Raw genomic sequence first — 16,496 nt, forward strand, 5'->3', positions numbered from 1 at the left:
CTCTGTGACCCTTGACACCAGGAAGGCCTGGGGTTCCCGGGAAGCCGCGAGCACCCTGCAGTCCAAAGAGGAGACGTTGAAGGCACAGTGCGGAAGGGCCCAGGAGAGGCAGAGCCGCACTGCAGAGAGTCTCCAAAGCCAGCTCCCTCAGGCCGGGGCAGGAGGGGGAGGCGGTCAGAAGCCCAGCACTTGGACAGTTCTTTCAGTAGATCCCAGAGCCCTCCTCGCCGCGCTTCCCCTGTCTTATGGGAAAACGGGTGTAAACAGCTGCCTAGCCATCCCCACCCCGTGGGCCTGTGTTAGGATCCTAAACATCAGCACGAAGGTCTGATGTACGTAGGGGCTGCTGGAATTCTGCTTTAGAAGTGCGCTAACCCATCTGGATGAGCTGGGTGCGAGGCCACGGCCTTGGCTGCAAAGGAGGGAGACTCACAACGAGGTTCGGGGCTGGGAAAGGCGGGGAGGGCTTTACCTGAGGGCCAGGAGGGCCTCTTTCACCAGATTTTCCAGGCTTTCCGGCTTCACCCTGAAGGGAGAGAGATGTATTTCAGCTTCTCCAGAAGACAAGGTAGCACAGTTGGCACGATCCATCCAGATCACCTCTCTCCTCTTAGCTTTCTATGCCTTTGCCCACCTGCTTACTCCCTGCCCGCCCCGCCCCCGCCACCTCCTTCAGATGCCACACTTTGAATGCCTTTCCTGGGTCACCATGCATTCTTTCAGACAGCTGGGCAAGCTTCTCCGTCCCCACTAGCCCCCAGCTGTCCCGGGGGGCTTTTCTCTCTCCCCTCCTAGGCTCTGCCCATAGGGCCAGCACTGCCTTACCCTGAGAGACTTTTTGCTGTCTAATGCGATTCATAAGAATAGCTCGAGAGCCAACTCCCTTCACTTCGTTTGCATCCTTTGCAGACATCCTGACTCAGGCTGCGCTTTTCCTAACTCATTTACAAGTAAGATAATGCTGGGTTGTTGAGTGTCTTCCTTTGTTTTTCCTTCTCTACATCTGTCCCTCTGTGTTTTCCCTTTCCCTTCTCTTGTTTCTCAATTTCCCTTCGTGGAGCTAATGATGTTTTAATTATTTCCCTCCCCAGTGGGTCCCAAGCAGTCCCCGGGCACTCGCAAGTGGGAATGTAGACAGTAGACAGGGTCTGAGCCTCCGACTGACCAGTTCCGCCCCTAAGGACACTTTCCCCCGGACCAAGCCAAGGGCGCTTCTGCCCCAGCACATACACCCCCTCCAGACCCTCTCAAAGGAGGCATCCGCTCGTTTGACTGGTCAGGTATACTCACATCATCGCCAGGCTTTCCAGGGGGGCCAGGAGGACCGCGGGGACCCATGGGACCCTACAAACAAAGTGAGGGACTCTAAGAGATGGCCGGAGCGGGACGATACCTGATTGGTGGACAAAACTTTGGGACTGTAGCCTCTGGAATCTAGTTCCCCCCATAAGGAAGAAAGATGGGGTGCAGGGGTCTTCCCACTCTGCGCTGAGAGAGAGTGAGCGTGCAGGGCCGACTGTACTGGAAGGCAGCAGGCGGCACAGGCCAGGGGCGGCCCAGAAAGGGGACTGTTATGACAGAGCTCCTGGTGGTCCTCGCCCACCGTGGTTCTCTGTCAGAGATCCCACAGAGCTAAGAAGTGGCATCTAGATTTCCTCGGGGCCCTCCCCTGGGAAAGCTCTGGGCAGAGCCAGGGAGGTGACAGTGCCAGGAGCTGGGTGATCCATCACTGGAGGCTCCCCAGGGGGAGGACAGGGCCCGGCGCTGGCACTCACAGAGACACCGGGTTCCCCAGGTTCTCCAGGGTTGCCTTGAAATCCTTGAGGTCCCTAAAAAGTAACAGGAGGACACCAGGTTAGCCCTACAAACTGACACCCGAGAGCTTGAAAGCATCCACGCCACCAGGAAAGACCCAGTACTTACGGGAGCACCAGCAGGGCCTGGAGGCCCTCGAGGTCCCATGGGGCCCTGCATCGGAACAGAAAAGGAGGAAGCTCAGCAGAATTGGCTCGCCAGCGGCCTCCCGCGGGCCACCTCCTCCCAGCCGAGGGCCCAGACAAAGGACACAAAGTTACCCCGTGGGGAGGGGGCATCCAGTGGCTGCTCCCTCTCATTTCCCGCTCCCCGCACAACAATCTATTTATTTATAGGCACCATTTGGATAGAGAAGCTGGCCTTGCTCTCTCCTGGCCCGCAGCCATGTTTACTAAAGTCTGAGTTTCATTTAGCATGTGCCAAATCCAAGCCGCAGGGCCGAGATTTCCTGCTGGAAGCCTTGTGGATGCTGGAGAACAGTGGCTGCTGTCTGCGTTCTTCAGTTCTCAGTCCAAGAGCAGTAGCAACCAGCCTTGCAACAGACCAGCCTATATGTGTCTCTCCATCCTCATTCTTCTTGGTCACTCCAGCGCATCATTGAAACCGGCATCCGTCACCATTAAAAACCAAATGCGTTGGGCTAACCGCATGGGAGGTTACATAACCGGTGGAGAAGAGCTGCTCTACGCAATTATCTGTAAAGTGAGGTTGTCAGCGTCTCTGACTCTGCTAAGGGCCACCGCCTGCCATTTTGGCTGCCAGAAAAACCAAACCCAAAAAACTGGTGTCTTGTCTTACCATTGGCCCTTGCATCACTCCCATCTGGGCACCACCAGCCTTCTCATCAAATCCTCCGGCCATCTGGGCAGCAAAGTTCTGCAAATAAACCCAACCACATTAGGAGCCCGACAGGCTCCGTGTAGTTCCGCTGTAAATCGGTATCGAAAAAAAAAAAAAAACCCTTAACTTCAGATAAACTCTAATTGTTGGAAACTAACCTAGCATTGGATAGAATTACCAACGATTCCTGAAAAACCGGTGTGGAAATGTGTTATTAGATGACAGCGGCACACTCATTTCCCTGGAAGATGCAGTGCTATTTGGAGAAGCATCCGTGACTTGCATTTCATTTTACAGGATTACACTTTAAATTCTAAAATGGGGGATGCCTGGGTGGCTCGGTCGGTTGAGCCGACTTCGGCTCAGGTCATGATCTCACGGTCTGTGAGTTCAAGCCCCGCATCGGGCTCTGTGCTGACAGCTCAGAGCCTGGAGCCTGTTTCAGACTCTGTGTCTCCCTCTCTCTCTGCCCCTCCCCCGTTCATGCTCTGTCTCTCTCTGTCTCAAAAATAAACAAACGTTAAAAAAAGAATAAATTCTAAAATGGTAAATAGGCTGTTCAACCTACGTCGAGAAATGTAACTCAAACATCGCTTCTCAGGGTTTCAGAGAAAAAAATTTCCAGGTCTTTATCGTCCAGCCAAAGACTAAAACCCACAACCTTAAAATTTTTCAGCAAGGAAGGTAGCAGGCATCTGCGAGCCACTCAAGAATTTGAAACGCAGCAAACGTCAAAACGGCCAACCTGCAAAAACTGGACAATAACACAATTCGTTGACTGGCTTAATTCCAAAAATGACTGGAGCCACACACCTTCACTCAGTGGGGCTCTTTCATGAGAATGAATAGTCCCTTGGAATGTACTTGGCAAGGGCCACGATTAAATGTCTTCCAAGGACAGTGGTCTCTCTTCTTCCAGGGAACTACAAGTGCCCAGTCATCCTCTCCCCCGGCCCCACACCCATGCCCAAGAATCAACCGCACAGTACAGACGCCTGGGAGCCAGGTAACTGAAGACTTTCTTTGCAGAAACCCAGTGAGTGAAAAAAGTCATCCCTTAGCGCCACAGTCTGATGCCTAATATGTGATTCCGCTAAATTACAGGCCCGGGGAGAAGCCCACGGGCAGGCTGTGCACACACTGCTGGCAGGCCTGGGAGCCAGCCAGGTAAGCGGGAGTAGCAATTTAGAAGCCGCATTTTTCTGGAGGGGCAGCTGAAGGAAGGGGACTTAAGGATACTTACTCCACCGAGGCCAGGGGGGCCAGGGGGGCCAGGAGGACCAGGGGGGCCGGGATTTCCAGGGGTCCCAGGCTCTCCGTCTCTGCCACGCGGTCCAGGGGCACCCTTGGCAGAAAGAGAGAAGGGCACCCGTGTGAAGCAGGATTTACACAAGAACCCCCCTGGCCACGGCTGCCCCCGGGGGGGGGGTGGTCATGCACATGGGAGGGGGCAGGGGGGATGCCCGGAGGATCTGGGGGGTTCCACAGGAATCGGGCAGCTTTTCTCTACTCACTTTTTCACCTTTGTCTCCACGATCCCCTCTGGGTCCTTGTTCACCTGCAGGTCCCTGAAGGTGAAGGGAATGATGAGATGACAGCATGGCCAGGGGCCTGCAGAGCAGTGACTTGAGGAAGAGGTGGGAGAAGGGATTTCTCCCTTTCTTACCTGAGGCCCAGGAGGTCCTTTGGGTCCTACAATCTGTGAGAGAGACAGAGACCCAGAGGATGGCAAGTTAGAGGGAGCCCAAGGAGCCGACCCCCTCGGAGCAGTGGAGGCAACCGACGTGAGGACAATGTGTACTTACATCCTTAATGTCTCCGGGTTCTCCTTTCTGTCCCTGAAACACGACACATTGTGAGGACGGAGCCACACAAGCCCACTAAAGCCCCCAGCACGAAACCCTGCCCTGCAGCCTGAGCACTGAGGTCCCGCCGCCCCGTAACACAGAGCTCTGCCTGCTGCCTACAAAACCACAGGCTGGGTGAGCACAACATTGCTCCTGAAGAAAGCAAAAACAGAAACAACAAAAGGAAAAGAGGGGCACCTGGGTAGCTCAGTCGGTTCAGTCTCCGACTTCGCCTTAGGTCACGATCTCCCCGCTAGGCTCGTGAGTTCGAACCCTGCATCGAACAGCTCTGAGCCTGGGGCCTGCCTCAGATTCTGTGCCTCCCTCTCTCTCTCGGCCCCTCCCCCTCTCACACTGTCTCTCTGTCTCTTTCTCAAATAAACTTAAAAAAAAAAAAAAAGGAAAAAAAAAAAACAAAAAACCCTTACCTTTGGTCCTGGTTGCCCTGCAAGTGGGAAAGAATAGAGAAGAATGGAAGATTTGTGAGATGGGTGAGCACAAGTTCTTGTGCTCAAACACTCTCTAATGGATTAAACAAAGACAAGGATGCAACCCGGGAAGGAGGCAGCTTCCTGTCCCTCTGTTGGGATGTTAGGGTCACTGGGGTCCCGGGGTTGCTGGAGGTCCCACGAGGAATGGAGAGGACCCAGGCTTTGGTATTGAGAAAGCAGTCAGCATGCAAAAGAATGGAGCAGGGCGTCTGAAGAGCAAATGAGCAGCTCAAGATCTCATGAGCACCAAGAAAGGAAGCACCAGAAGCTGGCAGAAGGTCCAGTCTCTTCTCTCCTCACAGGGGAGGAAGCCCTTCCCACACAGCCCAAGCCCTCCCGGAAGAAGGGTTAGGGAGGTAGAAGGGTCTTACGTTCAAGCAGGGTCTCCTTGAAGCGAGCACAAAAACACAGCAGGGCAGAGGAGTTATAGAGAGCATCGAAGCCAGCACCCGCCCCCCCCCCCCCCAATCAATGATCCCTTCCCTCCTCAAAGCAGTGAGGCCCTCACCACTTCCCCAACTGGGGCCTCAGAAACGATCGGGAAATCTAGACCACAAAAGCAGCTTGCCAGTGTTGGTGAAGGTGTTAAGGAAGGGCAACTCCTTGCTTCCCTTTCAACTTTCTTCTCTGGGTAGGAATGGGACAGTGAGGGCCACCCAAGAGACCTAGGCATGTGCCCGTCCCCACCCCTCCTTTCCCCCCGCAGGGAGATGGGGTGTATGTTCAAGTGCTGGGGAGGGGTCACGTGCACACATGTGGTCCGCCAGCACTGGTTCTGGCTGGGAGTGAGAAAACCCACCAGAGCGCACGCCTGCAGGGCTCCAGCCCAGCGCCATCTCTCAGAGCCCAGCCCCTCCTTCTCCTATTAACTCGCTTCGTAATTGGCAGTTAACTCCAAGAGAGGTAAAGAAAACAAAAGGCAACTGCCACCAACGTTCCAGATTTCAAAGAGGGAGCCCGCCCTGTCTCCCCACTGAAGACCATTAGTGGTCGTCTACAGAGAAGACAAGGTGTGGGTAACTAATTAATCTGGGGAATTAATCTGGGGTTCGGCCCACAGGATATGGGCTCTCCATTGCGGCTCTAGTGATCAGAGAGGATTCCAGAGAGGATACTTTTGTGGAATCACATCTGTCCTTCCGTATCTTGGAAGCGTACTTTTTTGGAGGTTTTAGGTGAGGAGGGACCCCTCTAGTGTCCCAGGCTCATTCACTTTCAACCCGCAGGCAAGAAGTGGCCTTTCCTTTCAGCTTCAGCTGCCGGGGTCCCATGGATAACCAGCCCCTCTGCCGCGCAGAGATGACCAGCATCCATGGGAGGTTTGCTGCACCTGCAAGTAATTTATTTATGTGGAAGAGGAAATAAATAAATTACGACCACTGGCAGTGGCGAGGTCAGTTGAGCAGATGGGGCAGCACTCTCCGAAGGGGGTCTCAGGGCTGAGGCAGTCTTTCATGTCTTCACAGATTATGTCGTCGCAGAGGACAGTCCCAGTGTCACAGACACAGATCCGGCAGGGCTCGGGCTTCCACACATCCTTATCATTATACCTCTGCCCGTCCTGCACACAGCTGCCAGCCTTCTCTGCACCAAGGGCGGGGCAGGGGAAGCAGAGAGTGAAGGGAAGGAGGGGGTGGGGAGCCAGAAGAGAAAAAGAGAAAGAGGTTGCAGTCAACTTGACATCATTCGAAGAATGATGGGCTCCGGCCATCCAAAAGTAGAGAACTTGGAAATCATTTTTCTAAGACATCATTCAATCTTTTGTGTAGTCAACATATGTTTATTGTGCACCTTGCACTGTGCTATCTATTAACCAGTGAAAACCCTGCCCCAGCAGTGAAGGTGGGCGAGGGGTGCTACTGTAGCATATTCTCTTCGAATGCCTGGGGCAGACCCAAGGGTGTTGGGGGGGGGGGCGGGGATTCCGAGTGGGAACTCAGGAACTGTACAGAGGAGAGGGGAAAATGGAGAGACCCCCTCCGCCCCCAGCACAGGAACAGAGGCCTTTTTTCTGCCTTCCTCTAGGAACTACGGGACTTGCTAAATACGACTGACAGCTACAATGCAGGAGGCATGTAGAAAATTCAACCCACAAGAATTAGAATCTATAAACAACCAGATTCCAAAAGCGGATATACGGGGTGGGGGTTAAAGGAGGAGCGGTTAGAAATAGGATCATGTCCCACGACTTAAATCATATTAGAATTCGGGCCAATTTGGGGAGGAGGATAGGGGCCCATTCAAACAATGCCCTTGGGACCCCCAGCAGGCTAACAAAATGCCTTGGGAGACAAGAAGGGCGTAGGGGCTCCCCTCTGCTGACCTCCAGCTGTAGCCCTCCCTGGAGAGACCCTACCTTCATCAGAAGACAAACCTCAATGTGGGGGGGCGGGGAGGGCGCTGGGGGCTTTGAATGCCTGGCCTGGGCTAAGATTAGCCAGTCCGGGCCTGGCCTCCTCCAAGAATGAAGACCGAGAACGGCACGGACTAGTCCCTCTCCACCAGCGCCCTGCCGTCTGGAACTCACCCTGCAAACGAAACCTGTGCTGACAAGAGCGCTCCCGAGAGCGCCAGGGGCTGAAGAGCCCGCACCACGTGCTAGGGAGCGCCCAGCGCTGTTTTTCTCATCAAAATCCCCAAAGCGAAGGCAGCTGCAGGGGATGAATAATAGGAAAGCGCCACAAACCAGGTGGGCGGAGAAAGAAATGGGCCAGCCTCCTGCTCTTTAAGGAGACTCTGAAAACCTAAAGATAAACCTTCCTTTTTTTTTTTTTTTTCCCCCTTGCCACCAGAAGAAATCCGCTCAGCCTTTAGGCAAAATAATCCCGGCTAGAGTAGGGGGATCCCAGGGTAAACACAGAAGTTGCGGGGACACGCCCACGGCTAAAATAGCTGGAACGGTAGAAATCAGGCGGTGGGGAAGGAGAAGGAGCAGAGGTTAATGGTCTCCCGTCTGGACCGAGGAAAAGCCCACCTTCACCCAAGAGGGCCCAGGGTGAAAAAAGAAAACGCTGGGAGAAGGGGGTGCACCCGAATGCGGGTCAGATTTCTCTAGGAAGGGCGGCCCCGGGATGCGCGGGGGCGGGGCCAGGCAGCGCGGGATGTGGGAGCCGCTGGGTGACTTCTGGCAGCAGCTCTGGACGCGGCTCGCCCACAGACACTGGGAGGGTGAAAAGTGGGATTAAATGACTGCCCCAGAAAGGAGCCAGCCCCGTAACCGGATCCCCTAGGTGTGGACGGAGGAGCCCAGCACCACCATAATTGCTGTTCGAAACCGCTGCCGATAGCATCCCGGCGCGCCTGATCCGGTTCCCCTCATTACCGCAGCGCGGTATAAGTGCTCCTTTGTGGCAGGCCAATTAAAAAGTTACCTCTTTCGGGGAACTGTTTTTGCTTCGCCGCCGCTTTGCGCAGGGCTGGAGCCCGGGAGGTGGCGGCGGGCGGGCACAGGGGGGCATTGTGGAGAGGGGGGTCAGGGAGTCCGGGGAAACCCACCGGACCTCGCCTCTCATGAATGGGGCTTTTCTCGAGCGCACACAGAGCCCGATTCACAGGTCTCCGCAAGGAACCAGTTTAAATAAATACGGGCAGCATTTCAGCCCCATCTGGAAGCCATCGCTGCCAATCTCCCAACGCAAACAAGCCTCACAAAGGAGGATTGAGGTCTCTCCCCTCAGCCGAGGGGCACTTTCGCAGGCGAGGGCTGTGAAATGCAGATGTGGGTCAAAGACGCCGCCTCCAATAAGTTTCTCAAAGTCGTGGACAGATGGGGAGGAGGGGCGTGCCCGAGCTCTAGGTTTCTGACATTCCTGACGTCCACGCAGACTGTGCCTTTCCCCACGTCACTTCTTTGGGTCCACCGACCCAGGGGAGGGGGTTACGAGGCTCGGATGCGCCTGGGAGCGAAGTCAACCGCCCCGATGCACTCCCCCCCCCCCACCCCGGGGAGGAGGAGGAGGAGGAGGAGGAGGAGGAGGAGGAGGAGGAGGAGGAGCGACTGGAAGGTTTGGGCCCAAGAAACTGTGGAATTCACTCACTCCCGGGAAAGTTGCGGCGGTGAGAGCGCTCTGCCATTTAAGTGAGCGCCTCTAATAACAGAGGGAGAATTTGGGAATTATTTTAAAGTCACTTAGCTAATTTCACTGTGCACTAAGCAGAGGTCAGTCAAGAAGACAGCTTTGTGGGTGTACAGGGAACTTGAGGACAAAAATATAGCCAGTCCGAGCCGGAAACACTGATGGACACACCGTATCCCAACAAGTGCCCGGGAGCGCGCCGCCAGGTTAGCGCAGCACGCGACGACCCGGCCAGAATCTCCTGCCCCGGGCTCGCTGCGACTGCGCCGCGGGCTCCAGTCCTGCCCCCGCCTGGGTCAACCACTCTAATGAACGGAAAGTCCTCCTGGGCCCAGAGCCCTCCAAACCGTCTCTGGAGACAGCCTGGTGGCAGGAGACACCAAATAGAGCCTCGTCGGCAGAGGGATTTTGATCCCCCCCCCCCACCTCCATCCCGCCTCCCCAAACAGTTTCCTCTGCGATTGATTTACAATCTGTAACATACAAAGACAGGGCTGGAATCCCAGCCATCGGAAACGTGCCCAAACACGTGGGGAAAAAAAAAAAAAATCCTCTCTACCTAATACACTTTCCAGGCTTCGTTTGTCCTGAATATAATCCCAGACAGTGGGACTTTACCAAAGGAGACGATGGAAAGGTGAGATCCGAACCGCCTTTGGACTAGACCGTAAAACTGCCATCTCTAACTATATTCGGCTGAAATTGTTATAGCAATTGACCAACTGTGCCCCCTTCCTCTGCTACACACACACACACACACACACACACACACACACACACACACAGCCTAGCCCGGTGAGTTCCAGAAATTTAGAAGAGTAACTCATTGTAGTACCTCCGGAGTTTGGAGGGGAAGACGGCGGGGAGGGGGCGCTATTTTCTGGGGCGTTTGAAAAAAGCACGGTCTGGTTGGAATGTTATCGCCTTTCAGATGGCCTCTCCTACGGGGAGTTTCTGTACCCGTTAGAGGCACGGCCAAAGCCGAGATGAGAACGAGGGCTGCACCTTGCTCCTGCGCCAGCCGGGAGGGGGAGGAAACTGCGAGAGGCGCTGAGATCTCAGAGCGCCTCTCGGAAGCCTCTCTTTTGTGGCCTCCGATTTCAGCCCACCAGATTCAGAGCATCTCCTTTGTCTAATTCCCCTTTGAACCTTCCAGCCACCAACCCCTGGACGCGGCTGCGAGGTCAACCCTTTGGCGCTTGCTCGTCCCTTCGTTAGAGCCCTTTCCAACTTCTCCTAAGATCGATGGGCCACGACCTGTTTTGCTGCACTCCGAGTGCTTCGGGGAGGTGAGTTGGGTGGGTGTGCGCCTGCTTAATTATCAAAGCTGGTGGAAAAGAGCGCGCTTAAATCTATGCGCAAACATCTCGACCCGACACTTTGCACGTTTCAAATTCCTGCGCAACGTAGAGACCTGCAAATGCCTCCAACTGCGACCTGCACCAGCTGACGCTCCAACAGAGCCCCTGACTTGCAGAACTCCGCTAGGTGAGCCCCTGCGCATCATGCGCCCAAGTCTCGGCGCGCTACGACCCCGGGAGCCACTCTAGCCTGGACCCGCCGGCTCCAGAGAGGGAGAGGGCCGGGGGAGGGTGCGAAGGGACGGCACAGAAGGGTGGCAGGCAGGGACCGGGCGACTTACGGACATCCTGGCCGTGACACCGAAGGACAGCGGCGACGAGCAGCGTCAGCAGCACCAGCGTCTGGGGAGCCCCGAGGCGGATCATGGCTCACCGCGGGGCCTGGCGGAGCCGGCCCGAGCGGAGCGCAGCGAGGCGGCAGGAGCACGGCGTGGGTCCGGGTCTCTACCGCGCCCTCATGCAGGAGGCCCTCGGAGCAGGAGGAGGAGGCAGGAGACCCGGCAGCCCAGCAGCGCTCTGCGTCTTCTCGCCTCCGCGGAGCCCGTTATATGCGTCCGGCCCCTCTCGAGGCTGGCGAACTCGCCCAAACCGCGGGCCGCCCCCGGCCCCCCGCCGGGCTGTAACCTGAGACCCCGCCCCCGGAGCCGGCCTGGGCCCAGCCAGAGCCCGCACCTGCCTGGCCCGGACCCCCCTCTCCGCTAGCCCTGCTTCCCGCCCCCCACCCCTAGTGTGCCGAGTGGCCTGATCGGGCGGGGCGCAGAGACGGCTGCTGTCCTCCCCCCAACCCAGGGCTGCGGCGCTGCCCCCTCCGACAACAGGCGGGAAGGGGGGCCTCCGGCCCCTCCCCTCGGAGTTCTGCCCAGATTGGAGGGGCGGGGGGTGTTTGCAGAGGCGCAGGCCGCGAGCCCTAGACCGTGGACGGAAAAGACTTGGGAGGGAGGAGGGAAAGCGGTAGAAAGGAGCAGCGGGGGAGAGCTAGCGGGGCTCCGCTTTGGGACCTAGGGCAGGGGGAGGGGAGGAGGGCGCAGGGGGAGCTCGCGATGGTATCCGGAATCCAACTCTTGGAAACTGGCAAGCAAGGCCAAGTTTGGGGAGGTGCCCCGGCCTATCTTCTAGCCTTCTGGCCGCTTCCCGGAGTACCTGGCCCCGGGGCTCCCACCTGGAGATTCGGAACGACAGGCCCCAGCCCCTCCCCCACCCAGCTCTGCGAAGAAAGAGCCTCCTCTGGAGCCTTGGCAGAAGTTGGCCGGAGCCAATCGCCAGGAAGGGGGCCGGTGTGTTACAGCACAGAGGGAGACCTGTGTGAAGGTGTGGGGGCGGGGGCAGGCCCTGGGAAGGGGGCTTGAGCAGCTACAGAGGACGGAGGGAGCCCAGACTAAACCGTGCGTGCTGCCGAGGTGGGGGACTGTCTAGTTCCAGGCTCAGACGTGGTGTCTGCTCTTCCTGGCCGGGGGCCTGGAGAGGGCCCCGGGGGGGAGTGGGCACTGCCGCCCGGGGTTGAGCAGTTCTGGCCAGGGACATTGGTCACTGCTGCAGCCCCGTCCAGGGAGTGAGGCGGCTGCTCCAGCTGGACCGAGTTCTGTGAGCCAGGGGAGAAGCCAGAATTTCCTAGTTGGCCCCCTGGCCCTCTTGCTGCTTCCCACCTCACTTCACCTTCCCCGGTGAGCTCCCTTGGGGCATCTTGGCCGGATGCTGCCTCCTTCTCAGGGCTCAGCCATGCTCTTCTCTTGGCTCCTGGTGACTCACTCCATTGATATTAGAGAGGAAAGGACCCCAAACAGACCTTCTTCCTCCTGATGAGATGGTTTTCTATCCCCGAGGACTGTCAGGTCTCTCAAACAACTTTAGGAAAAATACAAACTTCCGTGAAACTTGGACTTGAGGGTCTGACTTGCCGGATCTCCCCTCCTCGGCGGTGGGGTTTTTGCTGTGCTTTCCTTCTGGAAGTTGAGGGCCCTTGGAAGAAGCTACACAGGGAGTTCTGGGCTTCCCTTCCCTCTCTCCACTCCCCCATGCTATGAACCTTCCCCGAGTAGAGCCCCGAATTCCCAGAGTGCAGGACTTGTGTGCATGTGTGCTGGCCAGAGACAGAAAGAACTGTCACTGTTTAAAGAGATGGCTCCACATTTTCGTGCAGTCCGGATGGAGGTGGGTGAGGGACTGAATCACTGGTTCCAACTCCTCTACCCGCCAGGGGCCTTCCTTCGCTCTCTTCCTCACCTCCTGTTCAAGGACGTTGCATTAAGCTCTGAGCCTTTCCTTGGCCCCGGCCTCTGCCCAGAGAAAGCTGCTCTCAGGCCTACAGCGTCCCAGTGCCCTCCTTGGGGCCATGGGTCCCATCTTCCACCGGGAAGGTAGGATGACCAAATCCCAACACCCCCTGGGTGAGAGCCCCTCTGAGAAGCCTTCTCGGATATCTCTAGAACACAATGTCTCCCTGCCTTTCTGAATCCCTCTGGCACTTGTAGCCCGTATCCACAGTTACACTGTAAGATACATATGTTTTCTGTGTGGTTTTCATTTTTTTTTTTTTTAACCCTTGCATTAACTGGTCTCACCTTAGCAACGAGCCTGGGAGCCCCTTGGGACAAGAGCAATGCCTTAGGTGCACCCCCTGTGGACTAGTGCATTTAGTTGCAAAATATGATTTCTTTTGTGATGCAAGCAATACATAGGCAGCTATCAAGCTAGGCATGCATACAGCTGACCTCAAATAGAAATGGCCATAAAAGTTCAACCGAAAACAAAGTCTTGGGGAAAACACTAAAATATATGAAAAAATTAAAGCCTATTTCAAAGTGATCTAGTTTGACCAGCGGCAAAGTGCCACATACTTCTGAGCTAAGTTGCTCTTGATTTCATCCTCTGTCGCTGTGATTCATCTTTGCTAGTGAACTCTTTCTACATATAAGAACTCTGGATTCTTCCCAGTAATCATGGTTCATCCGTGAATACAGTTTCGTTCTCCACTTGCTGTGGCGGGGGGGGGGGGGGGGGGATTTTTTTTCATCAGAGATGAGAATTGAGCAAAGCAAATAAAGTTTAAAATTTAAATCAACAAAGCCGAAATAAATTACGGAAATTATTTAAATTCTAAAGTCAACTAAACACCAATATTAATATTTTACCCATTCGTGAATCCAAACAACTACCATTTCAAAACCTCTAATTTGTGACTCGGACTAAGACTGAACCTGTATGTGGCAAAAAGAGAGAAAAAGTCATGGATCTGGAGATTACTTACCCAGCAATCTCACTATCCAGAACATAGCCAAGAAGCTAAAAAGAAGAGGAAATAAACCGGTGAGCAGGGGAAGAAGCACCACTCGGAAACCTGAGCAGCCATAATTCACATCACGGACTAAAAGCATATGCATTTTATGCATAGTACAGCCCCTCTTGCCCTGGGTGTGTTGGTCATGGTTTAGATATTGCATTCACAGGTAATGTCATCTGACCTCACCAATTAGATGCAGAAAGATAGAGGTAAGATAGCAAAACAGTTGTGGGACGAAAGCACGATAAGAACAGCAAGAAGGGACAAGAAAAGAAGATAGAAAACGCAATATGAAGTTGACAGTGAATAAAGAACATGGTAGCCTGGGGCCAAGAGGGCTGGGGTCAAATGCTCCATGGTCCTCAATGGCACCAGGGGGTATCCAGCTTCATAGCATCTGCCGCAGTGCTGTGGTTCATAGTGATGAACTTCAATGTCCAGGAAAATGTTCATTTGAGTTTAATATGGTCCCTTTGAGGAGGCAGGGAGCTACGCATTACATTTTAGAAAGGTCTCCGTGAAACATAATGAAAATAAATGTTTGTTCACTTAATGTAAAAAAAATCTCCTGTCCTAGCAGTGCAAAATAGATGCGGAAGCGCCGCGGTGCCTTCAACTGCAGACCTGTATCAAAGAGCTGCTGGTTCCCCCACTCGGTGGAAGAAAAGCATGGATGGCTGAGGACAAAGGTCCCACGTGGCCTCGTCATCCACTTACGCCTTGGAGAATAGCACGCCTGATAGCAGGTAGAACATTTGGCGATCAAACAGACACAATCAGTGCATCTGCCCCAGATCAGATCGATGCGGTGAGACAGATGGATGAAGCCAGTCATTTTTGTATGGTGTAGACAAACTAACTGTTCAACGATTTTTTCCTTTTTATGGGCATATTAAATTTAGACTTCCGTAGACACAGACTCACTGGGAAAGATATTTGTAGGTAGACTGGAAAGAAAGGGTCTTTCTCTCCCTCTGCACAAATTCCATTTAAAAATAGTGATAAAGTGAGGAAGGACTCGCATTCCAAAGAGGTAAACCCACCCCAAATATGGCAGGTAGTGAAGGCGCACACTTCACTCAGCCTCTAGCCGCACTTCACCCAGACGGCCGGCCAGGGCCAGCCGTGGTGGAGGGCTGGCGGGTCCGCCTCGTTCAGTGACATTCAGCTTCTGTCGGTTGGGCTCAGTTCAGACGTCCTTTCAAGATGTGTTTATGTTTTCCTTTGGCATTTTGGGGGCAGAGTAACAGAATCAGGACTATCCAGGATAGGGTTTCCAGATTCATGGTGTACATTCCATCGCATAGGAGCATAAATGTGTTACTATGTGTCTTCAAATGCAAACAACATCAAGAACCCCACTCTGTCCTCCGTCCTGTCTCAGCCCCGTGTGACTCCAGCTTAGCGCTTCTGTACGAAACGGGGAGATAGAGAGGGTGAAGAGACTGCCTTTGGATTCTCTAAAGGAAACAAGAGAAAAAAGGAATTTGAGAAATGCTGGAAGGAAGGTACCCTCCTAAAAAAAAAAAAAAAAAAAAAAGGAAAAGAAAAGAAACCACAGAGAGAGAGAGAGAGAGAAGGACAGAAACAGAAAGAATAGCAGAGAGCAATGCTGGGGAAGGCTTCCTGGGAGAAGTTTGCCTCTGGGACAGGTAGGGTTTTGAAAATGCAGAGGCATAGGAAGGGCACGGGTTGGCTCCTATAAGAAGGCAAACAGGCAACGAAGCAGAAGACATGGCAAGGCTCCCAGAGCAGTGTGGAGTCAGCCTTGGGGGCCACCGGGAATAAGACATAGCCGTCCGGATGAAATCAAGGCCAGGCGCAGAGGACTCCATGAATGCGGCTATTTGTCACTGAGTCTGCCTCAGACCTGCCTCTCTTACTTCTCCTCTCTCCCACTTCAACTTGTCTCCCACTAGATAGGCCTTTTGTGGAAAAAGAGAGAAAGATGTCTGGGTTTGTTTTTTTTTTTAAGGTTTACTTTTTGAAGAAATACAGAGATGATCTTCCCATTTCCCTTCCTTCCTCCTTCCTTCCTTCCTTCCTTCCTTCCTTTACATAAGCCTTTCATACCAAGTCTTGCGTTTTCTTAAAGTGCATGGTGTTCTGGCTCCTAAGGAACGTGTGTCTCTCTCATCAGTCCTTGATGGTGCTGGGGTGCAGGGAAAAACACAAATGCCTCAATGCAGAGATGTCCGAGCACTCCCAGCAGAGGCTGTGAGTGAGGCAGTCGGTTCCGCATCGGAAGGTCGTCCAGCCACCGCCGTGTCCCAGAGCCAGAGAGCCTTTGCTCTGGGCACTCGTCCAGCAATGGCACAGCGCAGTGGCTCCAGGGGCACCCCTGGAGGGGCCCCAAACCTGCCAGACAAGTGAAAGTGGGTGGCTTCTGTCTCCCATCTCTCTCCCTCCCTCGCACTCCTCACTTACATGTCGCCAGTACCGTGGGGTTGTGCCCTGAGTCGTTCGTTCATTCCCTCGTCTATTCTTCACGCATGTAGAGAAATCCTACGCGACTCTCTTCTCATACGTCCTGGAGACCAGGGGCCATAACGTACACACGGCGGGTCTCCATAGGTGCCGAAACAGTTGAGTGTCCTAAATCTTTGCGACTGGCAGTGTGGTCCGTGGACAAGCATCCCCAACCTACCCTGGGGCCTTGTTAGAAAAACGGAACCTACTAAATCAGAACTGGCGTTTTCCCGAGATCGCCAGATAACTCAGATGCCCATTAAAGCTGGAGAAGTGCCCGTCTAAGGACTGGTGGTGATGGCTAGTGAGTTGTGCCCCCT

At 54.5% G+C, this 16,496-nt stretch overlaps 1 protein-coding gene across 2 annotated transcripts in view; it reads right to left on the minus strand.

Moving 5' to 3' along the window:
• COL2A1 (collagen type II alpha 1 chain) overlaps positions 1-10,961 on the minus strand; it is a 31,450-nt gene extending 20,489 nt beyond the window's left edge. Inside the window, exons 1-13 of one of the 2 annotated variants that reach the window (XM_045463142.1) lie at positions 10,712-10,961; positions 6,371-6,577; positions 4,931-4,947; positions 4,461-4,493; positions 4,322-4,354; positions 4,170-4,223; positions 3,899-4,000; positions 2,614-2,691; positions 1,924-1,968; positions 1,776-1,829; positions 1,291-1,344; positions 473-526; positions 2-55 (exon numbers count right to left, since the gene is read on the minus strand). In XM_045463142.1, the coding sequence (XP_045319098.1) occupies positions 2-55; positions 473-526; positions 1,291-1,344; positions 1,776-1,829; positions 1,924-1,968; positions 2,614-2,691; positions 3,899-4,000; positions 4,170-4,223; positions 4,322-4,354; positions 4,461-4,493; positions 4,931-4,947; positions 6,371-6,577; positions 10,712-10,796 (870 nt within the window). In that variant the 5' untranslated portion in view covers positions 10,797-10,961. The remainder of the gene's footprint in view (position 1; positions 56-472; positions 527-1,290; positions 1,345-1,775; positions 1,830-1,923; positions 1,969-2,613; positions 2,692-3,898; positions 4,001-4,169; positions 4,224-4,321; positions 4,355-4,460; positions 4,494-4,930; positions 4,948-6,370; positions 6,578-10,711) is intronic. The other variant, XM_045463144.1, reaches the window with a different exon arrangement.
• Between the last annotated feature and the right edge of the window lie 5,535 nt (positions 10,962-16,496).

The sequence above is a fragment of the Leopardus geoffroyi genome, chromosome B4 (genome assembly GCF_018350155.1).
Source record: "Leopardus geoffroyi isolate Oge1 chromosome B4, O.geoffroyi_Oge1_pat1.0, whole genome shotgun sequence".
NCBI classification, from domain to species: Eukaryota; Metazoa; Chordata; class Mammalia; order Carnivora; family Felidae; genus Leopardus; species Leopardus geoffroyi.